The sequence below is a fragment of the Alternaria novae-zelandiae genome, assembly GCF_023758075.1.
Source record: "Alternaria novae-zelandiae strain BMP 2774 chromosome Unknown scaffold_13, whole genome shotgun sequence".
In the NCBI taxonomy this organism is placed as follows: Eukaryota; Fungi; Ascomycota; class Dothideomycetes; order Pleosporales; family Pleosporaceae; genus Alternaria; species Alternaria novae-zelandiae.
The window spans coordinates 666,160-686,677 of NW_026056973.1; the positions used below are offsets into that span (position 1 = coordinate 666,160).

General features: G+C 54.4%; 6 protein-coding genes across 6 annotated transcripts; 3 read left to right on the forward strand and 3 right to left on the reverse strand.

The window, feature by feature from the left end:
- Positions 1 to 558: 558 nt before the first annotated feature.
- Positions 559 to 2,861, reverse strand: J4E88_006738 (uncharacterized protein; the record flags this gene model as incomplete). The annotated part of the gene is made up of 2 exons (XM_049400360.1): positions 559 to 726; positions 774 to 2,861. The coding sequence occupies 2 exons, from the start codon at positions 2,859 to 2,861 to the stop codon at positions 559 to 561; spliced, it is 2,256 nt and encodes a 751-aa protein (XP_049253979.1).
- An 825-nt stretch (positions 2,862 to 3,686) lies between these two features.
- Positions 3,687 to 7,744, forward strand: J4E88_006739 (uncharacterized protein; the record flags this gene model as incomplete). Its single annotated transcript, XM_049400361.1, has 4 exons — positions 3,687 to 4,868; positions 4,930 to 5,019; positions 5,089 to 5,300; positions 5,365 to 7,744. 4 exons carry the CDS (start codon positions 3,687 to 3,689, stop codon positions 7,742 to 7,744), a joined length of 3,864 nt encoding a protein of 1,287 aa, XP_049253980.1.
- A 156-nt stretch (positions 7,745 to 7,900) lies between these two features.
- Positions 7,901 to 9,463, reverse strand: J4E88_006740 (uncharacterized protein; the record flags this gene model as incomplete). The annotated part of the gene is made up of 1 exon (XM_049400362.1): positions 7,901 to 9,463. The coding sequence occupies one exon, from the start codon at positions 9,461 to 9,463 to the stop codon at positions 7,901 to 7,903; it is 1,563 nt and encodes a 520-aa protein (XP_049253981.1).
- A 328-nt stretch (positions 9,464 to 9,791) lies between these two features.
- On the forward strand, positions 9,792 to 14,444 carry J4E88_006741 (uncharacterized protein; the record flags this gene model as incomplete). The annotated part of the gene is made up of 4 exons (XM_049400363.1): positions 9,792 to 9,847; positions 9,985 to 10,146; positions 10,241 to 13,382; positions 13,431 to 14,444. 4 exons carry the CDS (start codon positions 9,792 to 9,794, stop codon positions 14,442 to 14,444), a joined length of 4,374 nt encoding a protein of 1,457 aa, XP_049253982.1.
- Positions 14,445 to 15,596: 1,152 nt separating this feature from the next.
- J4E88_006742 (uncharacterized protein) lies at positions 15,597 to 16,187 on the forward strand (the record flags this gene model as incomplete). The annotated part of the gene is made up of 2 exons (XM_049400364.1): positions 15,597 to 15,792; positions 15,871 to 16,187. The coding sequence occupies 2 exons, from the start codon at positions 15,597 to 15,599 to the stop codon at positions 16,185 to 16,187; spliced, it is 513 nt and encodes a 170-aa protein (XP_049253983.1).
- A 321-nt stretch (positions 16,188 to 16,508) lies between these two features.
- J4E88_006743 (uncharacterized protein) lies at positions 16,509 to 20,108 on the reverse strand (the record flags this gene model as incomplete). Its single annotated transcript, XM_049400365.1, has 1 exon — positions 16,509 to 20,108. The coding sequence occupies one exon, from the start codon at positions 20,106 to 20,108 to the stop codon at positions 16,509 to 16,511; it is 3,600 nt and encodes a 1,199-aa protein (XP_049253984.1).
- Between the last annotated feature and the right edge of the window lie 410 nt (positions 20,109 to 20,518).

Genomic DNA, 20,518 nt, shown 5'->3' on the forward strand with positions numbered 1-20,518 from the left:
TATACGAACATCAGCCGCACATGCACGCCTTGACAACAGTCGTGCCGTTGCATTCGTGCCGACTCCTCATTCCGGTCTTTCCGCGCCCTGCATGTACTTCGTATCCTACTCGCCAAAGGTTGCACCAGTATTGTATCGTCTCGTATCGCGGCCCTGGTCAGCAGCTAGGTATCCCCGCTGCATCTTCGGAGAAATAAACACACCATTTGCCTCACCCCGTTTCAGATGCTGCTTGCCGTTTTAAGGACACATCACAGCATTGAACACGCCCAAGCATATATGCAACGTTTTCACATTTGTGTCACAGTGCAGTTGACACTGAAAAGCAAAAAGAGACACCAGTCGGGTTCTACAATGATTCGAGTTCGAGCCTAGCCGCTTCTACTCATGCACATGGACTAGACCGCGTAAAAGCCCTGGAGTGCGCCTAAACCCAAACCTGCCTAGCGTAACTTCTATGATGAGAGATAACCAAAGATGAGTGCTGATGTACATCGCTGAAATGCTACATGCAATGCAAAACGAGGGATAAGGCAATTTGCGATCGGGAACCGTCGACTACCGGCTGTCACAGTAGCCGGGAGCCTTGGGAGCACCTCCGTGGATCCAGCTCTGGACAGTGAGAGTTGTGGTATATACCATGCCAACTGCACCGATGATGCAAAGCAGTACGTCCAATACACGTGCAGTGGTTGTGCGCGCGACAGCCCGGTAATGGAGCATGGGCTATATATTGTTAGCAATGAGCAAGTCAGAGGAAGATATGTGCTTACAGGATAGATGAAGACCAACGGAATGCAGGCAAAGCTTCCTACCAGACTAACAAACTTGTCCAAGTCACCCGCACCGGCCCAAGCAAGGCAAGCGCACACCAAGACCATAAAGAAGCGGAAGAAGTTCTTCTTCCACTTGACGTACGGATTGTACTTTCCTGTTCTACTGAACAACTGCTGGCTGGTAATCTCGATTGCCGGGTAGATCTGTAGTGGCGTAGATAGCAAGATAGCGAGCGAGTAGATAAACTGAACGCCGTTGACGAATCTGTTATCCTGGGGCATGTTGAGAAGTACCACAGTCTTCGTCTTGGATCCAAACGCTGCGTACGAAAGGGCTCCGGCGCTGAGGAAGATGACAGTGATGATGATCATGACACCTCCCAGGACCTTAGGAAACTTCTTCGGGTCTTTCATACCGGTCTGGATAGGGATGATGAGACCGATGCCTTCGAATGTGAAGATGGCGGTACCGATGAAGAGCGTCCAGTCTTTGGCATTGAAGTTGACGATGTCGGAGATACCGCCCTGGTCAACGATGGTGAAGAGATCGTAGTAGTACAGGTATACGAGACCCATGAGGATGAAGAGATCTGCCACTAATGCGAGCTTCTGAATGTTGTTGATGTTACGGTAGAGCGACAACGGCAAGAAGATGACCATCTGCATCATGATCATGTACTTGATGTCGATGAAGGTCTTGCAGTTGGATACCGCAAGAACAAAGGCTTGCAGGTTCTCAGACACAAAGACGATGTAGGCAGATGAGAAGCCGATCTGGGATATGACAAGCGAAGAGTTGATCATGTTGCGCATCCAGTTTCCGTAGAGATGAAAGCCCATGTCACCGAACGAGTGCTCTACCACGAGCCGGGTGGAAACAAGCAAGACAAAGCAGGCATACGAGAGACCCGCGACACCAAGGAGTACCACATTGGAAAAGAGCATGCCGCCGTTAAGGAAGGCTCGGGGCAGGAACAAGACACCAGTGCCAACAAACGACTTGAGGAGCAGCATGGCTGCACCTGTGGGGCTGCCGGTGCCGGTCTTCTTCGCCTTGCGCTTTCTCCGCTTGCCGGGGGTGAGCAGTGCGCTCGACTCGCCGTACTCGCGGTCTTCGTCTTCGCTCTGCGCGCCGGAATCCAGAGCATCGGAGGAGAAGTATTCGTCCGGTCCCAACACCTCGTCGTCTTCTTCGAGAGATTCACCGGCGAAGTGGCCATATAACGTGAGGAACTCCAAGAAGTTGCTGGTAAAGACCTGCGGCGGTGGGCGCGCCTGTCGGACTGTTCCATAGCCAGACGGGCCTGGGCCGGGTGAGGGACTCCCAGCGGCTCTGCGCAAGTAGTTTCGTCTGAAGCCACCAGGCTGGCGAATGGAGTCGATGTCGAGTGCTTCGTCTTCAGGCCGACGTCGCGAACCGTGGAAGCTCTTGCTGCGCTGCAACTTGCCCTGCTCTTCCGCCGCCTGCTGCTCGCTCCACCTGTAAATCTGTCGCGTGATGTCGCCGCCCTGGAGTTGCAAGCTCGAAAACTGCTCCTCGTCTTCCTCGGGCCTCGTTCCAGTTGATTGGGCATCGTCATCGCCTATTCTTCCACGATTTGACCTGCTTGGTGAGGCATAGTGGCCTACCAGATGCCGGCGCACGATCTCGGGGTCTTCATACGGCACAGGCGAGCGACCGCGGCCGTCAAAGGAACCGTAGTTGCTAGGCGGGCCACGAGGAGGCGCGTCTTGGGCGGGGGACAGTGGGCGTATCGGAGGTGTGCCGAACCGTGGGGGTGAATTGCCCAGTGACTCTTTCAGCGCTGAAGAGAGGTTCGACTCGGCTGGGCCGGGCAGCGACGACTGCGGATCTGCGCGTCCAGGCAGCGGTGTCTGTATCGACGACGAGTTTGCCGTCTGGGTCTGGGAGGGTGTTGGTATTTGGCGCACGGCAGGCGTGCCGTTGGGAAGGGAAGGAACGGGTGAGCCCCGTCGCGCGATAGAGCCTGCACGGACAGACTGCGTATCGGGAGAACTTCGTCGAGAATCTCGCGACGACGGCACCGCCTGTGGGTTCGTCGATGTCGAACGCTCACCCGACATGTTGGGCTGCGTGTGTGGTGTTGTGGAGCCGCAGTGAACTCTGTGATAAGAAACGCGAGCTTCGGCTACCTGCGTCTAACGTCGCAAAGGGAATGCGGAGCGATAAAACACGCTACGGGTAGTTATATGGATGGCGTGGCCAGTGGACACATACCGCGAGGCTTCGAGATGCTACGCGTAATGTACAGCAACAAGAGGGAGACGCGCAGAAGAAGCAAGGAAAGCTGAGTCGGGCTGCTTCGAGGCCTGTGCCGAGAGGTTGAGGTCATCCGTCGATTCGCCGGAGAGATGTGGCGCCCCACGCGCGGGATGACCATGTCACACCGTTGGAAGCCCTGCATCTTTCCACCGAGAAGCGAGCGCTAAGCCGCCAAGTGAAGCATAGCAGAAGACTTTACTGTTGGCGATGTAGATGCGGCGTCATCGCGCCTCGGATGGGTTGCCCTGTCGTTGCTCTCAGCTGTTCTGTCCATGTCTCGCTCCTACACCTCACCATCTAACGCTCATCGGCGCATCCCGTGCACGGCCTGACCGGAGCCGCAGTGACACCCCGTGCCACGAACATTGAACCAGGTTCCCGATGCCGAGACCATGACGAATGCGGACGACGACCAGACGACCAGGCTCACCCTGCCGCGGACACGCTCCAACTTTGCAACCCGTACAGCACGAGATGAGAGTGCGCGACTGCATCGACGCTCGTTCGTACAGCATTCTCCACCACCTGACGAGGAAACACCGCTTCTGCCAAGCAGTGGACGCCAGCTTCCAGCTCATGCAGATGTCTACGATGGCGCTCAAGGGACGGGGAGCAAGCAGAGAGGGATGAGCAGCTGGTTCTCGAGCATCCTCCAGACGTCACGATCCAATTTAGCGAAGGAGCCAAATAATGACGGCAAACGACACTCAGTCAACGAAACCACCAAACCAAGGCCTGGTGCTTTCCCCAGACCCGTTGGAGGTACCGACAAACTAGGCACTTTCGCTGGAGTTTTCGTACCGGTAACCCTCAATGTCTTGTCGATTTTGATGTTTCTCAGATTCGGCTTCCTTCTCGGTCAAGCTGGCTTGGTTGGCATGATGGGTATGCTGATAGCAGCTTATGCCATCAATCTCTTAACTACGTTGAGTATTTCCGCTGTTGCCACCAATGGCACGGTTAGAGGAGGAGGCGCGTACTACTTGATCTCCCGCAGCCTGGGGCCAGAGTTCGGCGGATCGATAGGCATCGTCTACTATCTTGGCTCAGTCTTCAACACCTCGCTCAATGCTGTCGGTCTCATTGACTGTCTCATCGAGAACTTCGGTAGCAATGGAGGTGACATGGCAGAGTGGCTACCTCAAAGCTACTGGTGGCAGTTCCTCTGGGCTACCTTGGTTCTAGCCGCGTGCACACTTATCTGCCTTGCTGGAAGTGGGCTCTTCGCACGCTGCAGCAACGGCCTACTACTAGTCTTGTTGGTCGCGACTATCAGTATTCCTCTGTCCGCTGTGTTCAGGCCTCCGTTCGAGAACCCGAAAGAAGAAATTGTTTTCACAGGCCTCAGCATGGACACATTCCGTCAGAACTTACTACCCCACTTCACGCGAGGAGCCGCGGGAAGTGCCGATCATCACCGAGAGAACTTCCAAGATCTCTTTGGTATTCTCTTCCCAGCTACGGGAGGGATTCTGGCCGGTGCAAGCATGAGTGGCGACCTCAAGCACCCAAGTAAAGCCATCCCGAAAGGGACCTTGTATGGCATAGGTCTGACCTTCATTCTTTACACACTCGTTATTTTCGCTATGGCGGCGTCAATAGCACGCGAAACTTTCTACAATAACACAAATGTCATCCAGCTGACCAACATATCTGGCGCGGTCGTGCTTGCTGGCGAGATGGCGACATCCTTATTCTCGGTACTCATGGGTGTTATTGGTTCAGCCAAGCTCCTCCAGGCTCTTTCTCGCGACAATCTCATTCCTGGACTTTCGATCTTTGGACAGGGCACGAAGAAATCCGATGAGGTAGGATGTCTACAGTCATATTTGCTATGTCTAAACTAACCACGTAGCTTCATTCGCACAGCCGATCTACGCCATCATCATCACTTTTATCATCGCTCAAATCACAATGTTTGCCGACATAAATCAGATTGCTTCATTTATCACAATGACAGTAAGTGCTCCCTATTACTCTACCAGTCGTCAGTCAAACTCTACCTGTTCAAATCCTAACCTTCTTTAGTATCTAATGACATTTCTCGTCACCAACTTGGCCTGTTTCTTACTCAAGATTGGTTCTGCCCCAAACTTCCGACCCTCCTTCCACTACTTCAACTGGCCCACAGCTGCTGTTGGGACGGTTGTCTGTGGAGGTACCATGTTCTTCGTCGACGGCTTCTATGCGTCTGGATGTGTAGCTCTGCTCATGATCATCTTCCTACTGATTCACTATACGTAAGTTTTGACTGTACGAAGTGCATGTGAGACATATACTGACTTCGTATCTCTACTTCTGCAGCACCCCGCCTAAGCCATGGGGCGATGTGAGTCAGGGTCTCATCTATCACCAGGTGCGAAAGTACTTGCTGCGCTTGCGCCAAGAGCATGTCAAGTTCTGGAGACCCCAGATCTTACTCTTAGTCAATGATCCGCGGCGGCAGTATAAGTTGATCCAGTTCTGCAATTCGCTGAAGAAGGGAGGTCTCTTCGTACTTGGGCACGTCATTGTCTCTGATGACTTCGGGGAAGCTGTGCCAGAAGCAAGACGACAACAGCAGTCTTGGACAAAGTATATCGACTTCTCCAGGATCAAAGCGTTCGTGAACATCTCTATATCTCCCGCCGTCGAGTGGGGCGCTCGCAACCTCGTTCTGGGTGCAGGGCTAGGTGGCATGCGGCCAAACATAGTTGTCATGGGCTTCTACAACCTACCTGAGATGAGGCAAGCGCAGCCTTCCATCGGCATACCTTCGCCCCAACCATCACGCCCATCCAGCAAGGCTACGAACCATCCCATCTCTCGGAAAGCAATCCAAGCAGCAGCCAGGCGACGCGTCACAGGAAACACCCATAGTATGCTTCCCACCGATGCTATGAAACCAGAAAACGCGATTGCTATACGCAGTTACGTCACTGTTATCGAAGATCTGATTCTCCGGTTGCAAGCAAATGTCGCTATAGGCAAGGGGTTCCAGGAACTCGAGGTGCCGCCTACCAAGCCTACGGTGAAAGACAAAGCGTTCAGCTTCATTGGTCTCAATGACATTGATATCGAGGATTCATCAAAGAAGTACATCGACCTCTGGCCGATTCAAATGTCAGCCGAGGTCGCTACTACTGGCGATGAGCCAATCCGCAAGAATGTTCTGACCACGAATTTCGACACGTATACACTCATCCTGCAGCTTGGATGCATCTTACACACGGTACCGTCTTGGAAGCGCATGTACAAATTGAGAGTCTGTGTTTTTGTGGAGTATGAGACGGACGTCGAGGAAGAGCGTAGTCGCGTTACTACATTGCTGCGTAATTTGCGCATTGAGGCTGAAGTCCACGTCTTCTGGTTGTCCTCCGGAGATTTGAGCATGTATGAAGTCATCATCAACGGAAGAGATGATGGCCACTTTGATCAGACTGGTCGTGATATCGATTACTCGCTGGAAGACGAGCGATGGTGGCAAGACATCAAACGACTGCGTCAGCCCGAGAGTTTGAGTGCGAGCCAGGAGCTAGCACAGACTGTCGATATTCTTGAAGCCGTCACCAGTTGGCCTATTGCCTCGTTCCAACATGGTAGGCAAGAGACGAACCCAAAGCGCTTCTCAGCCCTGCGCAAGATGCTACGTAAAGCAAAAAGTAGAACATCTGTTGGCAATTTTGGGGACGGGACAAGGGCCAAAATGCAAAGCCAAAGAATACCAGTCCAGCTACTTGAAGACAGCGATAGCGACACTCAACCATCCTCAGCCGGCGGAAGGGAGGACGATGCTGATGACGAAGCAATGGCTTCTGATAGCGAGGCAGTCGTCAGTGGCAGCAACTTCGACGAATACGACTTGGATGCATCGAGTGATGAGAGTGATCAGAACGGGCAGAGAATGTCACTAAGAAGACGTAAAACGGCACCCAGCACCTCTTTCTTCACCAGGCAGCTGGATCTCCGTAAGGCCATTTGGAAAAGTTCACGGAAGGACAGTACCTCGCAGAAAGATGACCGGCCGACCACACAGTCGGTGACACCGCTCAAACCGCACTCAGACGCCGTTGCCTCTGACACAGCTATTCTTCACGCCGGAGAGCGAGCCCAGTCCCAAAGTGTAGCCAGTTCATCCTCTCAGCGCTCTGGATCCTCACGCGCCGCTGTCAAACCGCCTACAATGCGTCGGCAGTCACTGCCCAAGTTCACATCGAATCCAACTCCCCGAACAGCGATATCATCGGAAGAAACGGCCGGCCCATCGATAACATTCGTCGATACGCCCAAACCAGCAACAGCCAACAAACAAGATCCCATTGTGACATCTGGGGAGCCCTCTCAACTCGCCGCAGAGAATACACCAGCAAATTCCAGTCCCCACTCAGCCGCAGCATCGTCTCACCAACCTACGGACACGGGTACGGCCTCCCCAGCTTCCGGATTTCCTGCCCAACAAGCCATCCCTCTCTCCTTCAACGACCTACCGTGTCGCGCTCAGCATCTTATCCTGAATGAGCTTATACGGAAGCACTCTGATGAAACGGCAGTTGTATTTACCACGCTTCCTAGTCCTATGGAGGGTACCTGTGAAAGTGAGGCAGAGAGTGTCAAATACATCAGCGATTTGGAGGTCCTGTGCCAAGGCTTACCGCCGGTACTGTTGGTGCATAGCAATAGTATGACCGTCACTATGAATTTGTAGAAAGACCAGAGTTTGAAGATAGAGGTAAAACGGAAGTTGTATGATTTAGATAAGCATCGAGACGACAGTAAATCGCATTCCATGAAATTGATACATAACAATGAAGTCGCAAGAACGAGGTGGTGGTATCATTAATGCTACAACTTAAACTCTAAACTACTCGCTATCATCCTCGCTACTCGACATCACTGCGTCTTTCTCGACGACCTCTTCTCCCTCTTCATCCGGCTTGCCTGTCATGGAGAAAGCCTTCAGACACGTAATTCTGGTACCAGTCGAAGAGGTTCCAAGCAGCTTACCGACCTGCGCCGCTGTGAAACCTTCAGCCTTGCCCGCATCATCGCTCTTCAGCTCGTCCGTGCTCAGTGACCAGAAGCGCACTGTGCCATCGCTGCTACCAGTGACGATGAGGAAATTTGTTTGCGAGAGCTGGACGATTTCAAAGTCCTTGACACGGCCTGTCATGCCTGCTGCTGGGCCACCGATTTGAGCGACTAATCTGCTAGCAGGAACTTCGTCTTTGTTCTTCTCTGACGATTCAGTCGGTATCGTGGTGTTCGTGTCGAAGAGAAGAACGCGGCCATCCTCGGTTGAGACGAGTAGCGTGCCCGGATGCGACTCCGACGGCAAGTAGTGCATTTGATGTATCTTAGTCCTCGGGGTCGGTGCAATCTTTGCTTTTGGCTTGGATTCGATGTTGAAAACGACGATGCCGCGCTCGAAGCCCACGGCGAACTCCTCGCCTTCCTTGTCCCATATGACTCGTCTTCCCTCACCGGATGCGAAGCGCCCTTCGCCTACGGCGGTGAGGATGTTGCGGTCAAAGTTGAGCACGCCGGCTTTCTTTCCTGTTACGAGGTTCCAGAGTCGCATGCACTTTTCGCCTTTGCCTACGCTCAGCATGAGCTTCATGCTAGGGTGGACGGCGAAATCATTAATTCCAGAGGGTACTTCACCGGGTCCGGCTGTGTCTCCACTGGGTCGGCCTTGGGGCTTCGGTATTGGCGCTTTGATGGTTGAGAGGGCAGTCCAGTCGCGTGTCCTCGTGATGGCGATAGTGCTGTCTTCCGCGGAGCTGAGGAGCTTACTCCTGGTTGGGAAGTAGAGGGCTGTGATGTTTGACGAGTGGTGAAGCAATGAGCCAAGTTCCTTGTTCTTGGGATTCTCAGTAATGGAGCCACCATGGAGGGAAGGTAGCTTTGGCCTGAGTTTTGAGGCGACTGGGGGAGCGGTCGAGATGGAGTACAGGTTGATGCGCTCATCGGTGCTGCCTGTAGCTAACGTGATTTTGGACGTCTCATTCGAAAGCGGAGACAACGCAAGACAGCGGATGGAGGATGAATGGGCGTTGAAAAGAAATGTGTCGGTAAAATCTACTTTTGGCCTGTCCGTCTCAGGTGTCGATGCATCATCCTGTCCGGTGAAGAGACTGCTGGGAATGGATGCTGCGAATCCATGTAGAACTCTCTCGTAGGAGCCGGTTATGACTTGCACAGTCGTGACATCTGGGACAGAATCTTCGCTTTTTGCAGTGGAATCGATCTGGAGTTTGCTCATGCTCAGGTCCATCTTCCCGTTGGCTGCACCTTCCTTGCCATTGCGGATCGCCGTTTCCTTGGTCGCCGGCTGTTTTGTGGTCGAGGCAGCAGCGCCCCTGGAGCTCTTCAGCGCCTTCGCCTTGGCAGCGCTCTCGGCGGTCTCTCTCTTTCTCTTTGCCATTGTCGATAACTCGTCGTTGTTTCGCGCAGCCGTCGCGTCTTGCGATCCAGAAGTTTTTGATGCAGACGGCAGGGCTAGGCCGGGTGGAGTAAGGCGCAGCTAGTGTCCCAAGGTTGGCCCAATGAACCAGGCTAGGCAGGGCTTATCACGGCCATCCCTGCAATGCGGCGTGAGCAGCCCTTCCCTCACGTTCTCGCAGTCCCGCCCATCAGTCCAGCATATCGCAAAACACATTTCCATCAACCAACGCGACCACCAACCCCGATAATTCATCACAACGGCGGCACTCGTGGATAACGGATGTCGGCCACCGTTCGTCGGTCTTCATATGTCCCTCGACAGTTTACGGGAAACCTTACGCCAGGAGAAGACAAATGAAGCCGCGTAAGTCAAAGTCCACGACTATCCATCGCGTTTGCAATTTGGCCGATGAAATCGACTAAATGCATCGATGCGACAAGGAAAAATCGCTCGTTTTAGTTTATTTGCGTGTGGTGGTGGTGCTAATTCAGTGTCCCCAGATTCACATCCGCGACGTTGGAGCGCCATCTCCGGGCACTCTGGAAGGTCACGGGCTGCTGCAATGCCGCTCTGAACGGCCACCAGCCCGTAGCAGACGACTTCGTCTATGGCGAACCTGACGAGGAGGAACGTCGTTTTCTCGACCAAAACGACATCTCACAGTAAGATGCCTCCTGTCCCTAGTACCATGCACCTACTCGTCGCCAATGTTCACGTTGTCGTCGTTCCACTCTGCTAACACGGTCGCGTCTCTAGAGGTCGACGCTTCAACGATGCAACGCTGCCCTTCCCAGTGGCCGTTACTGACCATCAGCCACCACTCCCTGCTACCCTACCCTTCCAGAATCCAACCAAGACCTTCACCAAGCCGTCGCCATCCCCCGTCGTCGGCACCCCAAGCCTCGAAGAGCAACTTCGTGCCGCCTCAGCTTCGCCGTCCGTTGCGACGCAAACCTTACCTTCAGTCGAATCGTCATTACAAAGCGACGTTATCCACGTTGTCCCCCGCGTAAAGGCTGCCTCACATGCTGCATCGCCCACTACAGAAGATGAGGTAGCAAACAATGCCCAACCCGACGCGACCCTTGCTGTCCAGGCTCCAGGCGATCAAGAACATTCCCCTCGCGACAAAACTACGGTCGACCCAAGTGCTGTTGCATCCCCGACGGCCGACGACACGAATGCTGCTACCCTCCCTGACGGATCTTCGTCGAGTGCCACGACGGACGCCAAATCGAAGCCACCACAAGTCGTTCATCTACCACCAAAAGAAGTTCAAGAGGCCAGACTGCAGGAGACGGAGCGAAAATTGGACAAAGCTGCCGAGAAGGAGCGAAGAGAAGAGGAACGGCTTACCATCCCACCCACGAATGCGCCCGTCGACGTTTCTTCCCCGTCATCGACCGTCGGGCCCTACTCCCAAGCAACACCGCACGCGCAACACCATTCGCCTGATACCAGTCCTGATTCGGAGACTTACAGGGAGCGCAACAACGTCCCGTTGCCAAACGACGATGTCCTGGACCCCGCCGCGCAGCAAGTCAAGGATGACCACGAGCGTGCTCTGCACAAACGAATGAAAGAAGCAAGAGAGAACGCCCGAGCAAGAGAAGATGACTCCCCTACACCAGACATCGAGCAACAGATCGAAGACGAACAGGCGATACGGTTGGCGCGCGATGGGAAAAGTCGTTTGAGCGAGTCCCAGCCCTCCGGGGACGTACATTCGTTGACGGAGGGTGTGGACGGCGGTTACCATGCGGCAAAAACAGAAGAAGAAGACTCGATCGGAACAAAGACTGTTCATGATGTTGCCATTGACTCTTTACCAACTCCAACGACCGTTGCCGCGGAGCCTTCGACTGTGGACCGCGACAATGCCGACCAAGCCATCGACCACCAACAGGCCTCTCCTACCGCCGACCATCCCACACCTCCCGCTGACATCGATATCGAAATGCGCGACGTACCATCCCTGGATGCACAAACAACGACCTCGCCCCAACATCCAACATCCCGTCCCGGGCGCATGACTACCCGCGTCGCCTCTGGAGCAATACGACAGAAATCTGTCTCTGAAATTATAGCTGAGAAGGCAGGACCGAAAGCCATACCAACCCCCCGCTCAAGTAATCATTCGGCATCTACAAGTCCTCCAAGACCAAGAACAGCTCGCAATAAGTCACAAGAAGTCTCGACCGTCGTATTCGCCAAGAAGACACCGACACGGGCATCGAAAGCCCTGCAATCGTACAACGAAGATTATGCGTCGCTCCAAGGTGCTTCGGAAGATTCGAGCCGAGATTATCTAGAGGGTCTTTTCAAGTACCAGGCTCACCACCCGCCTAGGTCTGTACCTCTGCAGGAACTTGTAGCATCTGCAAGGAAGACGGTGTCGACGGCTGGTACGCTTGCGATGATTCGTGAACATCAAGACTACAAGATTTTGAAGAGAGTGTACCAGTTGCAGAATGCCAACCGATGGTCCTTGAGGCAACTTCAGAAAGCCGTCGAACCTGAGCGTCCATTTACCCACCAGGATCAAGTGCTTCTCGACATGAAGTGGATGCACACAGACTTCAAGGAAGAGAGGAAATGGAAGAAAGCACTTGCCGCTACTTTTGCGGAATGGTGTGCCGAGTACGTGGCCAGTACACCTGAAGAACGATCAACGCTACGGGTCAATGCATGCATTCCAAAGTCGGCTAGGCGTGCGAGCAACGACGAGGAGATGAATGATGCTCCTACGCCAGAGCTTGTCCACTCGAGTACGCACGAGACGGAGAGTGAGTCATACGGTGATGAGGACGATGTACTTACTCCCGTCAACGCCAGCCCCCCTACAGGTCTATTCTCACTAGGCTTCAACGACGTGGTCATGAAGATCGACCGCACACCTGCCAGTGATACCATGTTCCGGGAACTGCCTCTTTACGACCCGATGTTCGAGGGCTCCAGCGACACCAACCCGTTCTCTCTCTCAGAGCCACCCATCCTTCCCGTTTCCAAGTTCGTCACTGGAAAGCTGGTCTCGCAAATACGAGGGCCACCCAAGAAGCGTAGCAGGTATGACTATGACTCTGAAGACGAGCCGTCTTCGCCGCCTAGTCGATCTGGTACGTCAGCCGAACATTCAATGCCATCCACACCAGGTCGACGCCTATTCTGTCGCAACGACTTACCGCCGGAAATGACCAATGTCGCCTTATTCAACGCGGAGAACAAGCATGTTCGCGACCGACTTCAGGCTGCCCATCAATTCAGACCACCTACAGAGTTCAACATGCCCACTATTGCCTTCTTCGAAAACCGCACGCCCTCTCAGTGGCTGTGGGAAGAAGACCAAAAGCTACGGGCGTTGGTGAAAGAGTATACATTCAACTGGTCCCTGGTCTCTCAGCAGCTTTCGTTACCTTCGATGTTCGTGTCCGGATCCGGTCGACGAACGCCATGGGAATGCTTTGAACGCTGGGTGCAGCTTGAAGGTCTTCCGGCGGAGATGTCCAAGACACAGTACTTCCGCACCTACCAAAGCCGACTGGAGCAAGCCAACAAGACCGTTTTCGCTCAGTTCCAGGCTCAACAGCAGCAGCAACAGCAACAAGGCCAGACCCCAGGTCAACCGCGCAGAAGACCCACGACTACGCCAATACGAGTAGAAAGAAGGCGAGAAAACAGACATCTCGCTATCATCGATGGCATGCGTAAGCTAGCCAGAAAGCGCGAGTCTGCTGCCCACAAGCAAGCGGAGTCTCAGAAAGCCGCTGCGCTTCGAAAAGCACATGAGCCTGCGCCACCCAAACAGACAACCCTAACGCCACAAGAGTTTAGTCGTATGAAGTGGGAACGCGAAGAGAAAATGAAGCAAAGGCACATTGCGCAGGAGATGATGGCTAGGGTAAGAATCATGTCCCTACACGATGAGTACACCACTGACGGAAAACAGCAACAAATGATGGCGCGGCAGCAGGCCCAAATACAGGTGCAACCAGGAATGGCGAATGGTGTGAACCAGATGCAACGTAACGGGACACCTGGAGGCACAAACAATGTTCCTCCGCAAATGGCTAATGCGTCTCTGCAACAGGGGCAGAATGGCCCGGCAATGGCGGCCCGCGCACACCAATCTCAACAGGGAATGCAAGCCAATTTTGCTAACGGCAACATGTCTGGCATGTCGATGGGCACACCGGGCGTTCCCCAAGCACAAATGCAAGGCAACATGCAGAACACCCAGCGTATGGGACCGCCGGACCAGATGCGCATGGCCATGCAAAGAGGCCAATTTAACGCTACGCAACAACACCAGTTCCAACTCCAACAGCAACAGATCAACATGGCTAGCAATCTTACCCAAGGGATGGGAATGAACGGTATTCCTAATGCGAACATGATGACACCCGTTTCCAATCAGAACGGTGGAATGAACGGGAACATGAACAACTCCATGAATGGGATGGCAAACACCGCTGGATCCCCACGAATGAGCCAGGGCAATGGTAACATGCAAACACCGTCCCGCCCCCTATCGAGTGGGCACATGCCTCAGCTCCTAGCTTTCCAGAACCAGATCAAGGGACAACATCCGGAATGGACACCAGAACAAGTTTCGAAACAGGCCTCCGACCACCTCAACCGTTACCTGGCTAAACAACGTACGCAGGCATCATTGAGTCAGCAGGCAATGAGCGCAGCAGCTGGATCGCCTGGCATATCTCCTTCTCCACAAATGGCGAATAATCAGTATTTCCAGCAGAACGGTAGCATGGCCAACGCTCCTCAAACAAACGCGGTACAGAATTATCAGGCCCAATTGGTCCAACAACAACGGCTGATGGCAAGACAGCAGGCTGGCAGTCCTGGATTGAACGCCCGACCACCTAGTCGGAGCGCCACGCCTCAGAATCCACAGATGCAACAAAGTCCCGGTATGCAGCAAGCACAGATTAACCGGTCTTAAGGAATCTGATTGGCAAAGAGAGCGCCTCTGCGAGGCCCCGTCACCCTTGGCTTGTATATAATTTTAATGTTCCTGCTTAGCGTTGTTCTTCTAGCGTGGGAAAGTCTGGGTTTTTTTTTTTGCGATGTGTGGGCGTACCCATGAGAAGCATGGTGTTTGTGGCGTTGAATGGCGCTCACGCAGTCGCTCAAGGCAGTGGTTTGTATTAGGGGAAAACTCTTTGTGTCGCTTTTGCCAGCGACACCCATCATGTCTTGGTGATGGGCCTCCGAAGCAATATGTAGCTGTCTGAATATCATGCAACTCGAGCATAACATCGAGATACAAACATCTTTCAATCGCGTCCCTTGCCGTGTACTGAGGCGACTTGTGGACTGTGTGGCTAAGCCGCAGGACCTGCCATTGGTATATATTCCAGTAGGTTTCTAAGGTCTGCAAAAACGGTTGGAGACTGAACTGTCGAAGATCGGTGCTCGGCAGTCGACGTGGAATGTAGCGACGGAGAAGCTGATGTGGGCCCGGACCACATGTTGACTAAGCTGCGCGAGGCAGCTGAAGGCGGTGGGTGAAGGCACAAAGAACGTCGAGCGCGGAAGTCAACCTCACCTCCGCAATCTTCCCCAGTGGCCACCACACGCCATCGCAATCTTGCCACAGCTCCTCCGACTCGAACCAACCGTGCGCTGCTTCTTTTGTTGGTTTTTGGGTTTCTCCACTGCTACAGCCGTCGCGCACCTTCCTCACTTGCGATCGCAATAGGCGTATTCATACATACGGACATACGGACAAGAGTAGATAGGCATAGAGAGGAGAAAGACCCGACAAAATGAACGCGCCAGACAGGTATGCTTCATCTTTTGCAGTTCATCCTCTTCAACACAGTATCGCTGTACGCGCAGTCCACAGTGGACGATGTCAGTTTAACACGACGGTGACGACGACCCTACCCGGCGCCTTCGCTGCTTCCACCACGAGCGCGTGAAAACATCAAAATGACGCACATTCCATGAGCGCACGACACTACCGCGTGACCACGAGAGCGCGCTGCGCCGCATATATACACCTCCGATGGCAAGAGCGTGCGACACAACGAAAGTCACGACTCTACCACGCCCACGCCCCAACAAACGAGACGCTCGATACCCCCAACCAATGAGCGACAACCCAAGCACGTCTTTCTCCCCGAAGATCGGCCAACTGATTGAGCAAAATCCAAACTGTGCACTGCGCGACAGCTCAAAAGACAACCGGCATGTAACGCACAAAGCTGACCACGACTACGAGAACAGATTCGAGCTCTTCCTGCTAGACGAAGGCCAGCAGAAAGTCGAGGAGAAAGCCGAGACACGTACGTAGCACCCCTCCCCATCCCTTCCATGCACACTCCCTCCCGCCTTCCACCCACCAACTAACAATCCTCGCACAGGCGTCCCCAACACGGCCGTCTTCACCTTCAACAAAGAAGACCACACGCTCGGCAACCTCCTCGCGCAGCGGCTCCTCAAGAACCCCGCCGTCATGTTCGCCGCCTACAAAGTGCCCCACCCGCTCTTCGCCACGTTTGAACTGCGCGTCCAAACCGACGGGTCTATTACACCCAAGGAAGCTGTCATGGCGACTTGCCGGCTGGTCATCCAGGACCTGTCGAAGCTGAATGAGAGCTTTCAGACGGAGTGGCTGGGTAAGAGGATTGTTAGCGAGGGTGAGGCGGAGAGGCAGCAGAGGGAGCAGAATAACTTCTGAGTTTGGGCGCCTTTGCCGAAGTGGCTACTGGGAAACTCTTGGAAGGTGGAGTTGCCAGGGAGTTGGTTGCGGATTTATGGGTTGCATATGTTAGGCGTTTTTGACTGGTTGGTTTGTTGGTTGTTATGACGATTCAACAAAAGGGTTTTGATATCGTGTCTTACATACCCTATAGAGCTGCGAACAGTTTGGACAAAGAAAAAACAAAGTGGCTCGTCTTCTTCTATCTTCACAGTTGCTATAGAGCATTGACTGTGAGAAAGCTGTTTGGTACTGGTATAGTCTTTCGTCTATCTACGTTTTACACACGCAAATGCTAGTCTACTCGTCATCCAGATCCGACCAACGTCCCGGTAGTGGCTTAGTGGCGAGCTCAGCATCATCTTTCGGCGCGACATGATTCTCGTCGCTAGCCGGCGTACTGCCCGAAGCCTCAGGCACATCCTTGGACGTACCTTCATCCTCGCTCATGACAGCGCTGTTCGCCCCACTAACCTTCTCCTTCTGCTCTTCCTCCTCCTCAGCCTCCTCCCAGCTCTCTGCAACCTCAACAGGTACCTCCTTTTGTTTCTTCTTCTTGCTACTCAAGCTGAGCACTGCAAACCCGCCCTTGTTGCCAAACGAAGTAGTCTTCGGGAGCTGGCGGTTTGGAACACCCTTCGAGGCTGCCACTTCGCTCCAGCCTGAACCGGGACCTACATCGGACTCTTTGCGGAGGATGTTGAGCGAGGAGTCAAGACGCGCAAGCTGCATGCTTTTGCCGATGTTTTGCGTGGTGAGAGCTTTGGTTAGCGGTGCTTGGATCGATTCGAGCATGGTCTGCATTTCGCGTTCTGGAATGCTGAGACGAGCTGCTAGAGGTGGCTTCAATGCTACGGCTTCGCTGGGAAGGAAGGTAACCTCTAGCTCGCATCGGAACGATGTCGTTGCGAGTACATTCTTGATGATGGGGTTGAGCTCTTCGATAGTGAGCGCAAAGCGAGGGTTCAGGATGAGGAACGCGTTATAGGGGTCGCCATTGGTGTTGCTGGGCTTGGGGCGCAATGTGGCAGTGGAAGACACTGCTGGTGTGGGCGCAGGCGCAAGACGTTGTTGAACTTGACGAGTTCTGGCGCAGTCCGCAAGTGTCCGCATTGGGGCCATGACGAACTTAGGGGTCTTGAAGATGGCCACATGTCGATGTGGTTCTGGATCCATGCTCTCTGAGTCCATGCCAAAATCTTCAGCCAGGTGGTGGATGAAGGCGCGCTGACTACGGGGCATTGGCTTGAATCGAAGGCGCTTCTCATCTGGGTCGGCAGCGAAAAGTCTAAGCTGCTTCTCCTGAGTCGCTGCCCAGGTAGAATTTTGCTGGTACATGTTCAGTGTGGCGTCTGAGTATGGAATGTGGTCATTCTGGTGCTCCGGATCAACGTTGAGTGCAAGTGCTAGAACACGATTACGCTCTAACCTTGCGCACTCTTCGTCGCACTTGAGCACCTTCTTCTGGTTGCCATCTCCGTTGCGCGAAGCATTGCATTTGGCCTCTTGCTTAATCCTCTGGCACTCGCAAGTAACGAAGATCTTGTGGGGACACGGTTTCTCTTCTTTGCAGGGTTGAGGGAAGTGACAGGGTGCTAAACACGGATGACCACAGGTGCTGAGCTCTTTGCCACATGCTTGAGTACATGGCTCTTCGCACTCTCCAGGTCGATGGCATTGCTTCTGACACTTGTGTGTGCCACACTTGAGCGTACGTCCGCAGACTTGGCCACAGCGTACCTCGGTCAGCCAACATGGCTGATTTTTGAGAACACTCTTGCCACATAGACATGGCTTGGCGGTTAGGAAAGCGCACTTCGGACATGGCTGGTCATCCAGGTGGCAACTGTGGTCCAGTTGCGGATGACCGCAGTCCTTAGGTCGCTCGCACTTGAAGCGACATGGTGGAGGTTTTGTACCGCATGGCAATGGTGGCTGTAGCACAGTCCGTCCACAGTGACAGCTAAGCTCATCGAAAATGGCATCGCGACATGTGCCACACGGACCCTTGTGACAAAGTTCCTGGCAGCGATGTTCGGGGTTGCCGCACTTCAGTTGTCGACCACAGCTCCGCGTGCATATATGCTCGGCCTCAAAGTTCTCGTGAGCCTGACGAGGGGCCGAATTCAAAGGCCTTCCTTTACGGCGGTTCGACTGACGTTCCGCAGCTTTCTTCTCCCCAGCGCAGCAGTGCTCGCCGCACTCGTGGCGCCCGCAGTTCAACGAGACTTTGCAGATGCGCCTGCACTGGGGAGGCTCGTCCATGCCTTGGTGGCAGATGGTCCTGGATGATGTGCGTCCACACCTACATGATATATCAACCGTCTTCAAGCAAGGCCGACATTCGCCTTGGTGACAGAGCTGCTCGCACTGGTGACCACATGCAAGTGTTTGACCACAAGGTTTGTCGCAATTGGGGATCGGATCTTCGCAGGTCGTGCGTGGGTTGCCGGGCATGTCTCTCAAAGCGGTCTTGCCACAAGGACAGCGGTGGACTCGGTCTGGAGATCGCGGACAATGAGGCGCTTGCGTATCCTGTGAATGGCATGCCATCTCACAAATGTGCTTCCCGCAATCGAATGAGCGACCGCACTGATTAGGGCACTGGAAGGATCCTATCCAGGTCTCTACTGCAGCAGCACCGTCTGCGGCGACATGGGACTGGCTACTCTGCTTCTCTTCTGCCCGGTCATGGCATAGAATGTCTTTTTGTGTCTGTCCGCAATAGCAACGTGCCGGCACTCGTACCTCGCAGGCACCGCAAGGACCGTCGTGACAAGGTCGATCGCATCTGTGCTCACCACAAGACATCAATCCTCCACAGACATCGCCGCAGCTCCAGCCGTTCTCATAATCGGTATCCATACAGCGGCGAGTAACAGACCTCTTCCCACAGAAGCAGTGTTGCGTGGGACCCATCAAGCCACACGGAGGACAGGGGCCGGCATGACACGTCGAGCCGCAAGGGTGTGGACAGGGCTTGGGGAGAAGTCGGGGTCGTGAGCAAGTCTGACCACACGAGAATGGTGGTAGACCGGGTGTTGAGCGTGGATCCAGCTCCTTCTCGCACCAACAGTGGAAGTTCTTGGGTAGAGTGTCCTTCGGTAGGTTGCAGCCGGGGCAGCGCCACTGCCTCGGAGGAGGCGTCTCCCCGTCTTGGGTCTGCTGTCGCGCTGCAGCCGAACCCTCGTTTGTTGACCACTTCTTGATGCAGCCCAGATGGAACACAGTCCAGCATGTTCTGCACGACCAAACACCCCGTGAACGCCTTGTGACGTCTTCAGTGCAAATGGCGCACTCGTAGTGACCGTTGTCGATGTCCTCGTGTGTCCTGGTGGCGATGTCGGGCGCGGTGGATTTGGGTGCTTGCGGCTGCTTCTGGCGCGGCGGTCGTGATTTGCGAGGGGCGATGGGTTGGCCTGGCTGGAAGGCTGGCGCATCTGCTTGTAGCCCTGGCGGAGCTTCTGAGATGGCAGAAGCCGCATCGTCCTCTACAGTCAACTGTCCACCGAATTGACGGCCACCAGCTGCCATGCGCTGTGGAAACCGCTCTGCGCCGCCTCTTCCCCGGCCACCCCGCGCACCGCCACGTCCGCCTCTTCCACCTCGATGCGCTGCTTGTTGTACGGACGAGGGCACAAATTCGAGGGCAGCCGCATTTGGTTGCGGCGGTTGTCCACTGTCGGCCTGGCCTCCTCGCCCTCGTCCTCTACCACCGCGCCCGCCGCCTCTTTGTGGCTGCTGTGCTGCTTGCGCCTGTGTTTGCTCTGCTTGCTCTGACTGTGCAACCGTGTTCGCGTTTGTATTTCGGCCTCGTGGTCGCCGCCGTCCTCGTGCGCCTCTCGAAGCATCGGATGGGCCTGCGGCAGGTGGTTGAGGTGCAAGTGCAGGAGCCGACATGTTGTCGATTGGATTGCGGCAGTTTCGGGCGCTGGCCAAACGAAGGTGTGTAAGCGTTGAACCGCCGAGGGTGGAAAGGAAAGATTATTGCTGCAGGCTCTAATAAATGTGTGGCCTGCTGAACTGGTAAAGAGAGGGCGGTCGCTTTGTTGCTGTGGTGGGATTGCAGTGGCGAGCCTTATACTGGGGAAGGTGCGTGAAAGGACACTAAGAAGGGCAGTTGCAGATTATGCAGGCGCAGTGATGAGTCAAGGTCGACTCATGCGACGGAGCAGCCGGGCGCCGACACGTCGGGCTTTGAAGGAGCGCGTGAATTGATTGCTGATGTGGGAGCTGTCGCTCGCATCGGAAATTCCATGGGCGCGTCATACCCAGGGTCCGGCCAATCGAGGCTACGGCTAGTTCCGGGC